This window comes from Drosophila tropicalis, unplaced genomic scaffold, assembly GCF_018151085.1.
Source record: "Drosophila tropicalis isolate 14030-0801.00 unplaced genomic scaffold, ASM1815108v1 contig_443, whole genome shotgun sequence".
Lineage (NCBI taxonomy): Eukaryota > Metazoa > Arthropoda > Insecta > Diptera > Drosophilidae > Drosophila > Drosophila tropicalis.
This window is the reverse complement of record NW_027172907.1, coordinates 5434080-5453815: the sequence shown is the minus strand read 5'-3', so window position 1 is coordinate 5453815 and position 19736 is coordinate 5434080. Positions and strand designations below refer to the sequence as shown.

The 19736-nt window shown below is 36.5% G+C and overlaps 2 protein-coding genes across 3 annotated transcripts in view; one reads left to right on the top strand and one right to left on the bottom strand.

Moving 5' to 3' along the window:
• The first annotated feature begins 222 nt into the window (after positions 1 to 222).
• The window catches only part of LOC137574172 (probable basic-leucine zipper transcription factor Q), a 41007-nt gene continuing 21493 nt past the window's right edge, over positions 223 to 19736 (top strand). Inside the window, exons 1-2 of one of the 2 annotated variants that reach the window (XM_068286328.1) lie at positions 232 to 345; positions 682 to 795. The gene's annotated coding sequence lies outside the window, so the exon portion shown is untranslated. Of the gene's footprint in view, positions 346 to 681; positions 796 to 19736 lie in introns of both variants that reach the window. The other variant, XM_068286329.1, reaches the window with a different exon arrangement.
• Positions 16335 to 18522, bottom strand: Rac2. Its single transcript, XM_068286360.1, has one exon. It carries the CDS (start codon positions 17881 to 17883, stop codon positions 17305 to 17307), a length of 579 nt encoding a protein of 192 aa, XP_068142461.1. The 5' UTR covers positions 17884 to 18522; the 3' UTR covers positions 16335 to 17304.

The following is a 19736-nucleotide window of genomic DNA, read 5'->3' as shown; positions in this document are numbered from 1 at the left end:
TTTCCATCAACACTTTAACAAACACACACAACTGTTATTTACATTTTGTTTTGCCGGCTTTTCCTATACCACGACGGCGACGACGACGACGACGACGGCAATGACAACGACAACGAATTTCGGCCGAACGGCAAACGAACCACATAGAACATAGGCTTCGTGCTTGCCGTTACAATTTGTATTCGTTTATCGCCTTCGCCTGTTTCAGTTGGCATCGGCCCACACGCTGATACGGACGTGTTCTTATTGCGTGCTCCTTGAAACCCTTTCCGGCTATCAAAATAAGATAGAAAAAGATTTAGCTAGCATAAAAAGAAAGAAAGAAAACTTGTGATTATTCTTTAAGTGAGTGTTTTTTTGTTAGGTATTCTTCTAAATCTTATTGTTATTATTATAATTATTATTAATATTATTCAGAAAGATTGACAGATAGTTAGCAACACACACAGAGAGACAGAGAAAGGAAGAGACAGAGAGTGTATGTGTTATTTTCAGTTATCGCGATTGCCACAAAAATGCAATTAGTGTAGACGCATAATATACATATATGTAGATACCGATATAAGTAGATTTTTTTTGTTTTTTATGTTTAATGAATTGCATCTAACTAAATTGGTGTGTATCTGTGTGTATGTGTGTGTACATTTGTTTGTTTAATTTGTTGATATTTGTTTATATCAGATGATGAACAACATTTCAAATTGATAAACAGAGTGATCATCATAATATACATAAAAAGTACATATAAATGTACATACATAAATAAAGAAAAAGAACACTGATCTAAGCTACTAGGTAAGTGCCATATTAGAGATGGATGGATAAATGAATGGATAGTGGTCCCCGCTTTCATCTAACGTCAGAAACTAAAAATATGTCTCTGTCTCTTGCTGTTGGTGACACAAACCAACCAAACCGTTGCGCATGTTAATTAAGATAGAAAAAAAAAAAAAACAGAAACACACACAAAAAAAAAAATAACACAACCGAATACCAGGCCAACCAAATTGTATGGAAGTATGGTACAAGAGGCCATTGCCAATCCATCCATCACTCAATTGACTGTACGAAAATCAGATTTGTTTTTGCTTCTGTGACATGAAAAATTTGGCTTTCCCCCCTCCGGAAAAACCACAAAAAAAAAAAAAAAAAAAAAAAAAAAAACAAATGTGCATTAATTATACCCTGCATTCATAGCGTATAGATATATACGTTTTGATCGGCATCAAAGGGCAAGTTCATGTATATCATTCTTCATTTTATTCCACATCTTCAGAGACTCTGAATCATGGAGTCAACCGATTTGGTACGTGAATCCACTAACATGTTCACTTCTACCCCGGAAATATAAACCATTTCGGCAATAATATATCAGTCCGATTTCATAAACCGATCTATGAAATCAACTTATACATAATTTTTATAAAAATCACCAAGAAAATATCTAAACTATAAGTGAAAGTGGCCGGCAAGGTTTTCTAAAGTGATCGTGAGTGAGAAAGAAAATACTTTCTTACTACTCGCTGTAGAGTAAAAGTAAGTCGGCTTAATTACTCCAATTTCAACTCATTGTGGTTTTTTTTTTTGGCGTTGAAACACACAAAAATTGAGAGCATTAGAAATTCACAAAAATTTGCCTGTTTTTAATCTTTGGATCATTTGCGTCAGTTTTGTTTTTACTGTTGTTTCTAAGCCATAAATTACCAGTTGGCCATAAATATTTATGCAACTAGATTCACTTGTTGGCTGGGATTGGGGCATAGTTATTATTGTTATTACTATATACTCCATTTTAGTAGCAGTAGTAGTCGCAGTCTCAGTTTACATCGATTTGCTGATTTCATAAATGAATTTGTTTATTGTTTATGCAATTTACCAGACCGCCTCCACCTTCCTATTCGACCACGCCTTCTCAATTAAAAAAGAAGAAGAAGACGAATAAACGTTTGGGGTTAGCCAGGTTAATTTAACTGACTGAAAGACGGGGAGTCATTTGCAAAATCATCCTGCACCCATTGTTTTGATGTTATCAGCTGAGTAACTGAGACTAAGAGAGGAGAGAACAAAAAGAGAGAGAGAGAGAGTGGAACCAGGGACGACACCGCGATTTGTGGGGAGACTGGGGACCGTTTTGTTGCATGTTGGCTAACAAAATAATTGACAAAACAAATCATTTACGTGGTGGCAAAAGTTTTCAGGCCTCCTTCTTCCTGTCATTGCCTTTGCCTTTGCCTCTGCCTCTGCACTTCGCCTCAGTCTGTTTCCTTTCTTCTGTTGCCCTCTGGTTAAATTGCACACGGCGGCAAAACACGCAACATGTTTGATGACACAAAAACAAAAAAAAAATTAAAGGAAAAACAGAAAAAAAAGCCAAGCCACATACAACAAATTTTGTGAAAATGCAGAGGGCAGAGAAATAAATATAAATAACAGCATAATAATGAGGCATCAGGCCAAGTGAGTGAGTGAGTGAGTGAGCAAATGAATAAGTGAGTGAGTGGCCAGAAAGTGAGAGAACAATAAAAAATGTTACAATGTTTCAATATACACACAAACTTCTATATATTTGGTAGACGAGAGGCAATGTAACTAAAACGAACAATCTATATAATTAATATAATCAAATTACATTCGAGATGATTTGGCTAAGGAAAACAAAATCTACTATTACAAAGCGAGAGAAGAAAGCATAAACTTTGCAGATTCCAAACAAATCAAGAAAAGTAAAACATTGACATTTGAAATTTATTCATTTCATTGGATCATTTAACGATTACAAAGACTTTTCCGTCCAACTAAAGTTGTTCTCCAAGCGAAATTCATATTTCAAAATCCCATAAGTAATCTGTTTTTATCTAATTAATCAATCAAAACACAAAAATAGTTTCGATTATTCTTCAAATAAGAATGATTGAAGTTCTTCTAATGGCGATCGCCAAAGGTCCAGCTGGATTCAAAGCTTGGATTTTAATTTGACCAATACTTTTGGTTATACGATATCAGGATGCAATTAAATATTGTAGAAGACTAAAGTGTTTTTTTTTTATTCTGTAGGCGATATTTGGAAACATTGATAGCTTATCTGATACGAATTATGTGTTACTTCTGCACACAGTTTACGAAATTGTAAATGATATGAGGAGTGAAAAAGGTTTCGATTTCCTGCCAGAATATCAAAATAAATGCAAACGGCATTTAACCACAAGTTAAATCATATTATGGTAGCCAAAAACCGCAAAAAGGACGCATCTGTGTGGGGGTCTTTAACATGAATGTTGGCTAAGGGGATGGGGCGGGGTAAAGGTAGAGAGGGAAGGGAATGTCAAGGGTGTTTATTTGGTTTGTGGCTTACAGTCGATTGCCTGATTTACAAACATACACACACACACACACACACACCCTATGCAAAAGTCTCATTGCAACAGTCAACATGTTAACATGTTGGCAAACACACACGCACACACACAACACCAAAAACACACAGTGAAATTTTTACGGCCTATTTTGTCGAGGGTAAAAATCCCAACATTTATTGCTATTACTTAGTTTTTGGCGTTGTTAGTGCCGATGAATGGCGCGATAACATGAGAGAGGGACCAATGACGATGATAGGCGGGGGGTGATATGTATGGGTTTGGGGGCCCAGTCAAATGGCAACGACAAATGCCAATTCAAATGCCGTTTACCGAGACTTTTGTTTATTAAAAACGAATTCATTCATTTTGAGGCCCCTAATAGTAGGCAACGGTTTTTATGGGCCTCCCTTCCAGACCGCGCACACTTCTCTTCTTATACATATACATACATATTAAAATCATCATTGGGTGCTATATAAACAGAGAAAAGCGTTTGTCCTTGAGTCTAAGTTCTAGGCATGTGTGTTTCAGGCGACGATTGCACAAATAAATAGTCTTTTTCTCCTCATATAGTTTATAGTTTTTTTTCTTTTTTTTATATATATATTTTATGCCCTCCCTCTTCCATTCCTTGTACGTTCACATTGCACAGCCGTTTGTAAGAGGGAGAAGGATGTTGAAGAGGTGAGAAGAGACAAGAGAGAAGCGGGGGTTAGGCGCCGCGTGAAAAACTTTATTGCGTTTTAATTGTTTCAACTTGTTGTATTTCCTCATATTAGATTAGCCAAGATAGTACTTGAATATATACATATGCAAATCGGGGGCAACATATGCCGTCTGCCGACTTTACTACCTCAAAATTGTGTCGATTTACGGATCAAACAAAGATAATCAGAACAGTTTTTGTTTTCGATTCCACAAGTAATTCATTTGCAAATTAACAAACTTGGAATGTATATGATATAAAGAAATGCATTGAAACATTTATTTAACTAGATGAATGAATCAACAAATAAACAAAATAAACGTCAAATTATTTAAGCAAATTTCTTTGTTTAATAAAGTATTGAAATCAATAAAAATGGTAAATGAGAATACGACTTAAAACTCTTAACACTCACATAATACTACGATGGTATATAGAAAGAAAAGAACTTATGTACATACTTAAGATCATTGCGAATCACTTAGTATAAGAGAGTGAACTAGTTCACACACGTAAAAACCAACAACAAATTTCAACTAAATTCAGTCAGCACTATTTATCGAAACGATCAAGTAGATGGATACTCGTGAAAACAAAAATGTTTATTTATGTGAGACTAATTTATACGATTATTTCTAGTTTTCGTTTTTCATTTTCTTCTGGCTACGGGGCATTGTAATAATAATATAAAAATTTCAACAACTTTGTCATCGTCACCCCCCGATGAGTTCTCAGCATGTGTTCACACAAATCAGGAAAGAGCAAAAGGGATAGATAGTGAGCAAAAACAGAGAAAGAATCAGTGAGAAAATAGGAACGAGCAATTTTCGAATTGTATTCAAAATTACGGAATTTCGAGTTCGATGCGCATTTTTACACACCTGAAATGGCTCACTTTACGTACAAAAAAATGCACCTTTCGATCCTCCACCTTCTTATTAATCTATCTCTCTCTCTTCCTCTCTGTTGCTCTGCATCCGCTGCATCAAAGGCTATAGCCGTCATATTAACTTTTCATCTAAATAACCAAAACGAAAAAAAAGCAAAAAATACTTTTCTTTAAACTTATTTGTGTTGTTTTCTTAGCCTAGGAACTGCAGCTATTAAAATGTTTTCCAGTCAAAATCAAAAACCTCTATTTATGTGGTATGCACTGCAAGGAGAATCGAGGGGTTAGGATGATTTGTGTCTCTGTGTGCGTGCTTGTGTGTGTGTGTGTGTGTGTGGTGCATTGAGAATTCCAATTCCAATTCCAAAGCCTATCAAAATCATTTGGCAAATGCAATTCGCCAAGGTGTTGAGATGCCTTCTAATTTATGAGCTGTGTGTATTGTGGGTTAATGTAACTGCAAATTGCCAAATTGAGTTAAACAAGATGGCCCACATCTTACAGGCCAAATCAACAAGAACAACAACAACAACAACAGCAATGGTAACCAGCAGCAAGGTCATTTGGCCAGAAAAGGATTGCAGCCGTGGGCGTAGGTAACCCTTAAGTGGGGGGATAGATACTCTTACTTGACTGCAAATTCATTATGCTAAATGTTTGCCAACTGCCCCTCTCTGGACCCACACCCTCACTGGACGATGCACAGTGGCTCGTATTGCAGATTATCGATCTTGAGACTTAAAATGCTTAATTGAATGCTTTACTTCATGATCCTACTAATATTTCGAATTTATAACTGGTTCAGGATAATGTCAAAAGGACAAGGTCTAAGATAATAACAATCAAGTAAGTCTCAAGTTGAGTTAAAAAGAAACAAAGATCAAGTCACGATTATGATTTTTAAGCAAACGAGCCACTGTGCATCGTCGTAGTCGGTGGTATTTGCAGCACGCTCCAATTAGCAGTAATGAGGAAACGAAAACGAATTGAATTGAGGGCTTAGTGAACAAAATCCAATTCGATTTCCATGATGTTACGAGCAGTAAGTGGGAGGAGGGACGTATGAGAGTAAGTCGATAGTTTCATTTCTCGGGCTTCCAGTTCGATGATTAGCTTGCCTTTGTGGGACAATTTTGTAACAGCTGTTCAGGTGTTTTGTGTTATATTTTTCTTCTTTTTTTTTTTTTTTTTTTGTTCTTCGTTTTTTTTTTCTATGTCCATTCCATTTAATTTGATGAAATCGAAATTGAAATACATGCAAATATATGTCCAAACGAAAATGGTTACAGCTTGCAGACGAATAGACGAAACGAACTTGTCATATAATTTTTTACTTGAATTTGGCTTCCTTTATAACTTTAATGCCCTTTGATGAAACTGATTATTTAATGAACTTGAAAAAAAAAGCCTTTGTTAAAATATTTCTGCAAAGTTTAAAACTTCATATACAATTTTCCGATTACAACTCAAAAAAATATACTTTTTTGTTTGAATGGTAAAAAAGATAAGCGCTTTGGCACGAAACTTGCAAGGATATTGCAACATTGGCAAGGACAAAGTTGGCTTAATACTCTCACAAAACGATCGACATATCCATAGAAATATGTAATACTAATTTGTTATTATAACAAATGGCTTAAATATTAAGTATATTGAGTCGATGTCATTCTCATGCAAGTATTTTCATCTGATTGATGTCTTCCTGCCAGGAAATCGTTTTGCCAATGGCGTGAAATTTACTCTCACTCGTTTCGATTGTTGGCTGGATGGCTGTCGGTTGTGTTGGCTTTTGTTACGGGGTTTACGTGTTTGGTTTCATGTGCCACGGATTTTGCCTGATTTGGTTTTATTGATTCCATTGCCCTCTACCCCCCGCATTTTGCTGCTTTCCCCAATTTTTCTCATGTGCCTTTGAACCACTTAACAGTGCAGCAAGCGAAAGCAAAAGCAGAAATAATTAGCAAGCAACTCGTAAACTCAAGCAATAAATTCCAATGCTGACATTTCATGTCAAGGCTCAACGGTAAATCGATTGATAAATTAATCAAAATCAAAGGCCTTGAGAAAGACAAAGAAAGGGAGAGACAGAGACAGAGGGATATATAGTCAGTGCATAATAAATATTTATAACATAAGTACAAGCATTTGTACATATGTATGTATGTACATATATATCCTGTAAAACCAAAGCAAAGCGAAATAAACGACCCTCCCCTCATAGTGTCCTGTATATAGTCTTAGTAGAAAAATTTTCAATTTCAACTGCAATTTAAACGTCCATCAATAACATGAACAGAATGAAAAGTCAGAGAAAGAGAGAGAGAGAGAGAGAGCGGGTGGTCTGTGGGTGGCGCGAAAAACAAAGATTAAAGTAAAGTAGACCCGGCCATATTTCATGCTACCAGATATAAAGTCAGTGTCTGACAATGAAGCCACTTAAGTAAGCCAACTGGCGAGGCATTGTGACTCGACTTGTGACTCAACTCAGCTCAACTTAACTCGACGCGACTTGGCTCACGGGCTCCATTTCGCCGCGGCTGGTGGGTGGCTGACAAATGAAGACTGACATTTACAAAACAGTTGAAAAACAGAAAGCAAAAAAAAAACGAAACGAAATTATTCGCTTACAACTGTCGCGACAGTTGAGTTTTTAAAAGCAACTTGTTGTCATAAAGCAGCAGCAGAATTCTCTGCTTGTTTTTATACCCTGCACACATATACATAGAGTATGCAAGAGTATATTAAAGACACCGAAATGTAAATTTAAATTGTTCTACTACACATTAGAAACTCTTGGAATCAATAACCTCCTAGTATATAGGTAGTTAAGGGTTCTTATGCCTACTTGTTTAAGTAGAAGTTTAAAAAAAGTTTCAAAATTTATCTAACAATCTAATAAATTTCATAAGAATCGTAATATAAATGTTTCAGTTATATATCTCGCTGATTTTTCTGCAGCGTATACCAATGTCGGCGCATAAACTTATATTCTTTTTATTTGTTATTGTCGTTGAAATTTGTCTCTTTGTTTTTTTGTAAATTTTTACTGAGTGTCTACGTGAAAGATTTAAAATAAAACCACTTAACAGCCTCTACGACAGCAACAGCAACAACAGCAGCAGCAGCAGCGTCAGTGTAACTGAACGCGTTTTCATTTCTCATCAATTGTTAAAGCCACTCCACCACTCGACGGGGACTTTGAGCCCACAGCAAACCAAAAAAAAAAAAAAAAATGGAAGTGTTCAAGTATCCTTGGAGAATTAACACTGTGTCAAACGCACAACACAAACACTTGGCCATAGAGTCGAATTAGAACAATAGAAAGCATCAAAATCAGCTTCAATCGCTTCACTATTCAAATGTGGAATACTTATTTCAATCAGTTTTTGTTATAGAAAGTAGTCGGAAATTGTTTGTTTGAAGTGCAAAGAGATTTTGCTGACTTAATGTTCTAGAATCTAGATCTTGCACTTCTTCTTACTTTTATCTCTTTAATCGACAAATTTTATTAGTTGTATATTTCCAGAATCTTTACATATTTGCATATTTCGGGTATTTTTCCTCAATTCTGTATAAAATTTGATTGTTTATTATACATGCATGATGAGTACATATGTATTTTAAGGAAAATGCCAATTTGGTTTTTCCAACAATCTATTTGGAGAACTGTATTCAATTCAACCTTCAATTTTCCATTTGCAATTTTAGTGCTTGCTGGGCCAAGGTATACATACATATACATATATATATATATATAAATATTAGTCACAATCAAATAAATTTCTGGCTTGCATTTCAATAAAATTACGAATACTTTCAGGTGAAAGAAATAAAAGAAAAAAAAAAGAAACGTGTTTCTAACAAGATTTTCAAATGAATTTTTTCTCAAGTACTTGTCTATTTATGTGTGTGGGAGAATCATTTCAATTAAGACAATTAATGTCAATCTACGCTATATCTAAATATTTTGATTCGTATCTAAAATGTATTTATGCTGAGAATTACATTCTAATCTCAAATGATTTTATTTCATTTGATTTCATTTGGCATTTCCTCAATGCCATTGAGAATTTTCCTTTATAATACCCTTTGGTAGTGGGTATTATACATTTACTAAAACATTTTGTACAACTTTAAGTAGCTTATTTAGGCTATTCAAAGTTTATCCTTTGTTCTGCTCAATGTCGAATGAGGATCAGACTGTAAATATTGGTATCTCATCTGGATCTTACAAATTTTTTATTTCATCTCCTACAGTTTGCTATTCTCTTAAGATTAAGATTAATAAAATCTATTAAATATTCTTACTAGAATTGAAATTAAGTAAGCAAACCCCACTTTAAGTAATACTTTTTTAAAAACCATCACCAAGTTTTGGAGATTTCTATGAGAATCGTTCTAAAATGAAACGACTTTAATTTGGAGCCATGGAACTAAATATATCTTTCATAATTTACAAGTCTGTCAAATTATAATTTACAAACGATTCATGCTGCTAAAATCTGATCAATCAATATGAATAAGGGTGTAATAAAATATGTACTACGACTCAGAATACTCTACTCTAATAGTTTGTTTTAGTTTAGGTTTCTTGTTATATTTATGGCACATTTATTTAATGCAAGTATAAATAAAATAAAACCACAAGACGAAAAGGCAAGTAAAACAAATCAACAGCAAGAACAAAACGAAAACATGTTATGTTATTTTAATATTTACAAAAATGGGAGAGCTAAAAGCACAAAATAATCATAGAATTAGAAGAAAATACTTGAACTGTGTAAAAAGAGTGGGTGGTCGTTCGGTCAGACGGTTGTGCGGTGGGGCAGGAGGCATATAAATAGAGTGGCAACCCAAACCAAACTGAAAAAAAAAAGAAATTATAAGAAAAATTGTTTTGTAGTTGTCATTTTTTTCCTTTTTTTTTTCGTTGAGGAGGTGTGATGGCTACAGAGAGAAAGATAGATAGATAGATGGATATACCTGGGGTGCTTCTAAGTGGATCGGGCGTCTCGTCTTGTCTCGTCATCGGGATGGGCTTTCATTTTATGCCATGGGCTTTCTTTATTTTTAGTGCAATTTTCATTATTATTAACTAGAAAACTGACAGTTGGACATGTAATTGTATTTAATTGAAATTGAAAAGAAGTCGCACACACAAACACACACACACACAGAGACACGTATGTACATATGTATATACATATAGATAGATAGATAGATGGATGGATGGAGGAATACCTGTGCAATCACCTGCATTGGATTTGAATGTCAGGCTGGCAAGTTTTCCGAGCGGAAATTTCAGCACGTTAATGGAGATGGGAGGGCAGGGGAGAAAAAGAATTGGCTTGCAGTCAGCAACAAGTTGTCCGGCAATAACAAAATGGCGGAAACATGTTGCTGTCGACGTCACTTGAATCAAAAGTTTCTTGAAAGTAGTAGCAGCAGCAGCAGGACTATGACAAGGACCAGAACAGTAGCCAGGAGCATGAAGAGTAGGAGAAGCAAGGCAAACTACTACTGGTAGATGGGCTGTAAATTTATGAAATGAATTTTTAAACGCAACTTTAAACTTTTTTATTGCTTTGAGAGTTGTCTCTTTGAGGGTGTGTGTGTGTGTGTGTGCTGCAGATGCAGCATCAGTATCCGCATCCTAATTGTGGCAAACTTTTGCACACGCTTCATATCCTGCCAGTTGGCCAGCCTGCTGATAGTTTGCTTTCCCAGTCTGAGCCGCCTGTCGCACATTGTCCTAGAACCCGGTCCCGGTCCCGGTCCCGGTCCCAGTCCCGTTCCCTGTTCATTGACTTTGGCATCCCACAACGTTGAGAATGTTGAGTGGGAAGCATACACAGGACATGCACCCACACACAGCGGACACCGACACACACACACACACACACATACATATGTGGTACGCATCATTGTGACTTTGTTTTTAATACACTCGTCGCTCGTCGCCGCATCGATCGTTTGGACAAACAAGGCGACTCTTTCTACTCTGTCTGTATGTCTGTCTGTCCGTCTGTCTGGCTGCCTCAGTTCATTACTCCTCCAGTCCTGTGGCCAGGCTGGCATGTTGGCTGGCTAGATGGCTGGCTTTTCATGCCATGTGCCACGCAACATAGTCCTTGCCTCTGTTATCCTTTTTGCCCACTGCAGCAGCAACAGCATTCTCTCTATAGCCACGTCCAAGCCATGACAAAGATTATCAATAACAAGCCGAAAAGATGACATGTTGTCCTTGCTACGGATATTGGCTGCGCTTCAAAACTTGTTGCCGTGTCCATGCCCCAAAAGACACAGGACATAGCAGTCAGTCCATATCAATTACCATATCTTTTCGAATAATGGTTGTATTCTTAGAGACATATGTTTATATACCTCTATACTAGTAATACTTTCTCTGTCATTAGAGTCATAAGATTTCCTTTTCTTAAATGTTTAGCATAAAGCAAGAGAAGGATAAACTAAAGATAATCATCTGGGGAAATAAGAAAGAGCCTAACTCAATTTCACAGGATACTAGTCAAGGTTTGCTCAGATTTGCTCTAAACAATATCAAAGAGGATCTCTCGACATCAGTAAAAATCATTTAGATGGAATCCGATATTAATGAAATTAGTATTACTTACCTTTGCACGGACTCGATTAAACTTTACGCTTAGCTAAATATTCCTAAGTTGACACGGAAAAAACATAGGGCAGGACCTTTGCCCAAACCTCATATAAAAGTATGTTTAGGCTTTCTCATTTTTTTTTTATTCCCAACCTGTTTTGGTTATTCTTTCTGCTTATGTCATAATTTTGCATGGCGAACAGCAGCAGCAGGACAGGAAATATGTCTGTGTGTGTGTGTGTGTGGGTATGTGTGTGAATAGTGCGCGTTGCAAAATATGTTGAAACACAACATAGACATAGTCTGAAAACAAAAAAAAAACCGAAACGAGAGAAAAAAGTTAGCAGACCATGGCCAACCTTGTCATATCCTGTTGACGTCGTCTCTGACAGAGAAGCGCCAAAAACTCTGTGCTCAGGGGTTCTCAGGTGAGCGAGAGGTCTTCAGTCGCAGGTCTCATCTGCCTGGTGGCGGAAGTGTGAAATATTTTTAGCCCCATGATGGAGAGAGAGAAAGATATAGAGAGGTATAGGGGAGAAAAATTGCCGTGCCGCACTTCTGGCCTTCTTCATGCTGATATTCAAATGGAATTTTTCGTTGGAGCGTATTTTATTGGCATTTTGTAGGAAATTTGTGGCCAGCTATGAAAATGCTAGGAATTGTATGGAAATATATTTATATTTGTATATATATATATATTTATATATCTGAGTGTGTGTGTTTGTTCCTATCTGTGTGTACTTCATTTTTGGCCCAGCAATTTTCGTATTAAATTTTTTTTCCTAAAGCTTTTGCTGAAAATTTACCCCATAACCCCCCAACCCACCCCTCAAAAACATGCAATGCGTGTTCCCTGGAAATCTCAATTAAGCTGAAAAATTGTGAAAGTTCGTGTGTGTGTGTGGGTGTGTGTGTGCGTCGTGCGTATAATTGATTTAGCCAAATTGTTAAACGAATGAAAGTCGTCAAATTGTGCGTACGACTAATGTGCAGTTTAGTACGTTTATTCCAATTGCAATACAATTTGCAGGACATGTCAGGACAGCAGCAACAGGACAACCTATTGCCAATACCAAGGGGAGCCTTTTGAGTTTTACGCACGCATTGCATAAATTTGCCGTTTACCATTTTGGGCATAATTAAACGACAGTTGTCAATGAATTCAGCGGAAAAAAAAGAAGAAAATTTGCATAGGCCAGCGTTATTTTGCATTTTCCATGGAAAAACTAAAGCATATTGATTACAAACATATTTTTAGCCGTATAGAGCCGTAAGTTGAGGTTTCTATTGACTTGAATATTCCTAAAAGTATGCTAAGAACTTCTCGATTTCCACCGGACAGTTATCAGCTAGATCTGATATATGTATATAGAAAAGGTTATTAAAATAATTGGCTAGAATTGAAAACATTTCGAGACATGATGCAAAAATTAAGCTATGCTATGACTATTTTCGACTTGTTGGTGTATGACATGTCCCACATGAAGTTTCATAAAGTTTTTGATTCTTCACATTCATAGTATTCACGAAAAGATCTGATTGAACAAACATAACACCTATATTTTTGATTTACTGGAGAAGAAACTCTCAAAAGAAAGAAAGACAAAGAAAGAAAGATTGAAACATCGTTTGACGCAAAAGCGAAATACATTTTATGTTGAATTGCCACCCAAGTGGCAAAAAACATGTAAATTTTGTATAAATAAATTTTAATATGCACTCGTTAGGAATTAATGATGTGAGTGTCACTGTAAATTGCAATTGGCCAGCGGTTCAATGTCTTCATAAATTTAATGTTGAAATTGTTGTGCATGTTATAGCTTCATTTTCACATTCTGTTAGGGAATCTAACAATTACACAAATTCCAAGAGAACATGTGGCACCAAAAAAAAGAAAATATAGAAAATGAAATTAGCAACAAAAATATTTGTAACAAATTCGGCGCCTGTCAACGCCAACTCATTCAACGCCATCATCATCATCAGGAGCAGCAGCACCACCAGCAGAAGCAGTGACAAGTACATGTACTTGCTGTAACTATACTTTTGTTGTATATTTGTAAATATGTAAGTGCACACACCTACATACATATACATACGCACAATATTTCTTATTTTATGAACAATTTTATGTTTATGCTAATTAAATGGACTAAACATCGCACTTGTGTGTATGTATTTTGTCTGCAATTTCTCTATGAAATTTGGGTCAATTATGCGATTTGTCGCGTCTACAAAGCAAACGTGCAGAGAGAGAGAGAGAGAGAGAGGGAGAGAAAGAGAGACGGTGAGACAGAGAGGGCGGAGGAATAGAGGGTGTATATACATACATCCATCCATCAGTTGCCGCCACGTACATGTCACTGGCATTGAATCGACAACCGGGGTCTGTTTATATATGTGTTATACAAACAGTGGGGGAGGGTAGAAGGGAAGGCTCAGCAGGTTGCCGCCTTTTTGCGTAATTATTTGTCAAATTCACACTGAAGAGATATAGCCCAGAGCCAGACCCAGGCCACTAACGAGCTACCTATGTTAGGCCCATCATCTCCTCGATATGGCAATCAATCATTAGATATATATCAATTTATTTGCCCAACATTTTGTGTTTATTGCTTAGTCAACTTTTTATATCCATAACTTCCGCTCGAACCAACCGCCGTTGTCCGGCGGCAATCGGAAATAATTATCAAAATTTGTGACAAATTGTGGACTATCGGACAGAAATAGAATATAATACAATCTCACTGCACATACATACTTGTGGACATACGTATGTACATGTATACGTATGTGTGTGAGAGATAAGATTAAAGTTTTCTCCATACTAGATGAATTTCGTGACCAGCCTAAAAGTATGCAATGCCAATGGCGTGAACCCACTCACCCCGAGATTAATCCCCAAACTCAATCCCAATCGGCCTCGTTGCAATGTTGCTGCTGCATTATTACGCTTATGTTATTGCTATTGTTGTTGTTGTTGTTGTTGTTATTGTATTGCAACTGTCGGCGGCGATTGGAGGCTTTCAGCATTGTCATAATTCTCATTAGCGCCATAAATCTTCATTGTGCACTTTTCGGCCATGTGTCATCTGAGGTGATGTGTCGGTGGAGGGAGCGAGGGGAGGGTGTGAGCAAAAGCCAAAAATGCCACACACAAAATAATTCAAATTTTTCATACATATGTATGTACATATGTACATACATACGATTACAGGGCAAAGGGGTACATTTAATTTTGTTTGTCGCTTGATGAGAGATGAGTTCATATGTATGTAAGTATGAATGAATGGACACTAGTCCCCCTCCCCCTTCTACTCACTATTCACTCATTGCTTTAGTTTGTAAGTTTTATCAGTCATGAGTGCTTTGCCGGATGTATTAGGAATCAGACAGTCGAACGAACAATATCTATGTAGGAGTTTCTGTTCTCAATATAAGACTTGGTAATAAAAAATGAATAGTTTCTGTAATAGTTTTCTTAAGTTCTTTTGGTTTAGATCGGAAATAAGTAAGTGTATAGAGGCTTCCGGTATTTCGTTTGTGCCTCCATTGGAGTAATTTGTTTTCTTTTATTGCTTCTTTTTGTTTTTGTTTCATTAAAAGTGTTTTTTGTTGTGTGTTAATATAAATAGGTTTTTATTTGATATTAAAAAAAAGTCGTTTACAAAATTTATGTATTAATTAATTTATATATATACATATAAATATATATATGTATATATATATATATAAAGTATAAGTATATATAAATTAACATTTAGTATACAATTAAATAAATTATAAAAATCTACGCTCATCCGGGCAAATGCAAGGTTAACTAACACAAACAAATAAACAATTTTCTTTCGATTTTTTTTTTTAAATTTTTATACAACAAAATTTTGGAACTTATTCTAAATATATTTTTTGTTCTTTCTTTTACCCTTCCCCCCCCATTTTGCTTATTGTTAGTTTTTGTTGTTGCTTTCTTTTTTTTTTTTTAGATTTGAATTTGAAATCGATAAGCGGGGCCTTTTCCTTATAAAGTTAGTTAGTTGTCAGCTAGCTGCTGGCTCCTTATCGCCAGTCATAGCTGAGTGGCTGGCTGTTGGTTGGTTGGTTGCTTGCAGTCGGCAGTTAAATTTTGTTTTTGTTATATTATTTAGGTTTTTGCTTTTTTTTTTTTTTTAAATCGTCTAGATTTATTTACAATTAATTTTATTTATTTCAATGAATTTGTCATACACCCTGACTGGCTAGAACATAGAAACACACACATACACACACACACACACCTATACACTGAAAGAAAGTTATAGTCTTTGAACTTATTGAGTCACAAGGGGCCATGAACGAGTCACTAGTAATGTTTCGCTCCAATTTGGTTATTGTGTATGGCTGTGAGTAATGCAGCAAATTATTGCAGACCACAATTTAAGAGGAAAAATATGAATAAAAAAATATCAAAGAAGTTAAATTCGGCTATGCCGAAGTTTATATACCCTTGCAGTCCTTGACAATAATAATTTCACATGTTCAAAATTTCTTTTCTGCAACTCAATTCATTAATATACAAACAAAACAATTTTACTCTTCATACTATGTACAATTTGTTCTTCTTCTTCCCTCATTCCCTAAGCAAAGCAACGCACGCATACACATACAGTTTATGTAGCGTTGCGTCTGTGTGTGTATGCATGTGCTCTGTTGATTTGATGATGACGTAGTAGGCAGCAAGCAGAGCTGCCGGCAGCGATTGAACCGATTTATATAGACTGTAACTTGTGTTCTATTTATCCGATCAGGGTCAAATTTTGGGATCTGAGATTTTATATCAAATTCTATTATATTGGTAAATTTCATGGGGATACTCCAATTTTTGCAAAAATTTTTGTTCCAGAGCTATATGATATAGTAGTCCGATCCCAAAGATTTTCATACTTTATCTCACCCGGGTAAAAAAAAGCTCCCAAAAAAATTTCATCCCGATAGCTCTTAAGATGGCTGAGTAAAACGCGTACGCACCGACGGACAGACGGACAGACGGACAGACGGACAGACGGACAGACGGACAGACGGACAGACGGACAGACGGACATGGCTATATCGACTTAGCTTCTCATGCTGATCAAGAATATATATACTTTATGGGGTCGGAAACGTCTCCTTCTGTGCGTTACAAACATCTGACCAATTTTATAATACCCTCTGCAAGGGTATAACAAAAGGAAACTACATATATACAAACAATTTTTTTTAGCAGAAATTCACACTTTGTTTGTGAGGGTCAAATTAATTAAATCAAAATTCTGTTTGCTCATTTCTCTCAGTGTATACGCATATGTTTCTGTATTATTGTGCACCCGCAATTCGACAAACTAAACGCGTTCAATGTTTTTGTAGCCCCCTCCCAATCTTTTCCCTCACCCCCTAATATAAAGCAGACAATATATATATATAAAAAAAAAAACTACTAACTCTCACACGGTCTTCACGCATACATACATACATACATGCAAACTGATTCTCCCACACACTCATACATACAAACAAACAAACAGACGACACACTCACACTCATAATAACTGTAACTGTAACGCAGCAAAGCGAACAAATATGAATTTATTTTGTTTTTGTTTCTTTTTTTTTTTTTGCAAAAATATTCTGCTCTTTGTTCTCTTTTTGTTTTATTACTCTTTCTCCCCTTTTTTTTTTTTTGCACATCAGTTTCTGGGGCCGGTGGGAGGGGATCCTACAGCAGTGAACATTTCTTAGACACATTACCGCGCATAACGGGACAGAGTACAGAACGGATTGCCTCATCGAATACCGTTTTGAGACCCTTTTGGGTCAATGCCGAACACTCCAGATACTTGACAGCTGCTATCTCCTTGGCCATGGCCAGACCCTGTGGATATGTGATTGGTGTTAATTTCTTATCCTTTAGCTTCTCGATGGTCTGCTTATCGTCACGCAAGTCCAGTTTAGTGCCAACCAGAATGATGGGCACATTGGGGCAATGATGACGCACCTCCGGAAACCATTTGGCACGAACATTCTCAAATGAGGCCGGATTGACCAGCGAGAAACAGATGAGAAAGACATCCGTCTGAGGATATGATAGTGGACGCAAACGATCATAATCCTCTTGTCCGGCAGTATCCCATAGGCCCAAATTGATGGGTTTAGCGTCGACCATCACATTGGCCGAATAGTTGTCAAATACCGTGGGTATATATTCGCCCGGAAAGGCATTTGTTGTATAGCTGATCAAAAGGCAGGTCTTACCCACGGCGCCATCGCCAACTACAACACACTTGATTGCCTGCATGACGTAGTCGCAACAGAACTCAGTCTTTCTTCTTTAGGTAGTTTTTTTTTTCTACTTCTTTTTTTTTATATTTATTAATTTATACAAAGTTAACGAACGGGTGGTGGTGGTGGTGCTTGTGTTGCCGCTGGTGCTGGTAGTAGGGCGAGGGCGAGAGCAGCTGTCTGGCTCTTTTTGTTTTTGTTGGCGATTTTTGCGTTCAACAAGTTTCTCGCGATGCGGTGGCGGTAGCGGTGGCGGTGACGGTGACTATGGCGTTGGCGTTTTTGGCGATTATACAACAATTTGCTCACGCACTCACACAGATGCTGCCAATACACATATACAAGTATGAATACAGTACGATAAGAGTATCTTTTAAATTCCTCTTTGCTTTCATTTACTTTCTTGCAGTTCTTGGTTTGCCCTTTGCTTCTTTTTTTTGTCGTTTCGTTTCGTTTAACGTTCTTTTGCTTGATTACTGCTGATTTATAGTTGAATTTTTAACCCGCATATGGGAGGAATTTGATTGTTTCATATGTACATATGTATATACGGAAAACAACAATAACAAAAAAAATAAATAATATAAATACACTACAGCGACACAGCAACAAATCGAATACCTCCAAACACAGCGATCGTTGTAAAAAAAACTGATTCTGTTAAAATACAAAGCAAACTAAAATCATTTGGGAGTCTGCTAACTAACAGATTGCTCATATATGAGACTGCTAGCTAGAAAACTGCTCATTTACGAGTTGGAGCAGTGTAGCTATCTCTGTTGCACATCAGCCCCCCAAGTATCTATGTAAAGTATGTCGCGCACGCTCCCACACAAAGTCGAAAGAGAGAGAAAGAGATCCACCACACACACACACACACAGAGAGAGAGAGAGAGAGAGAGAGAGAGAGCCAGAGAAAGAGCAACAGTCAATCTGAGTCATCGACATCTGGTGACGTTGAACGTTGGACCCCACAGTGGGGCACATTTAAGATAAAAACGTTTATAAAATGGAAAATGTGTAATCTCTAGAACAACTTTTCATCAAAGTATTTTGTATTTAATATTATTTTAACAAATTTAAATTACATTAATATATTATTATTACAAAATCAAAATTAAACTTTCCTTAGATTTTTGACCACCTGTCTCTATAAAACTAACACAGTGTGTACGGTCACTTGACCTTGCTTTGGTCTTTTTGTAGAGATTTTTCTTTCTATATTTGTACCGTCGCTTTTCCATGAATTTTCCTCCCTGTTGTTGTTGTTATTTTTGTTGCTGTTGTCGCTGCGTGTTGCTTGTGTGAGCCAATTTCCACAAAATTAGTTACAATACAATGTCATAGCTATAGGAGCCCATGTATATGGATAGAGGAGCTATGTATAGTATGTGGTTTTGTAGGTAGGTAGTATGGCCGCTTTAATGGACCACAAAAATGCGTGTGTTGGCAAAAAAAGCATATCAGACGACAAACGGTAACAACAGCAACAACAACGGCACCACTATAGGCGGTTTTTGGTCACCAAACTCAAACTTAAACCCCCAAAACCTCAAACCGTAAAACGTAACCGAAACCATAACCAAATCGGCATCCGCAGTTGGTCGAAACGGATAGCCGAACAAATCCTCCAACCCAACTGATGTTTGTGCTTGTTTCCGCCAACAAACATTCACAGACCTAAACGACCCACCAACGACCACCCACAACCCAAACCCAAATCGAAATATTTTTGAAAATGTTGAAATATTTTCACATTAACTTAATTTCTTGCTACTACTGTTGCCTGTAATTGGATAATTAAATGGGCGCCACAAATTTTGGTTCATAACAATATAAATATGAAATTCAATAATAATCTTTAGATTG

Excerpts from the sequence above, each read along its gene's own strand:
- Rac2 (XM_068286360.1), bottom strand. The coding sequence starts at position 17,883 with ATGCAGGCAATCAAGTGTGTTGTAGTTGGCGATGGCGCCGTGGGTAAG.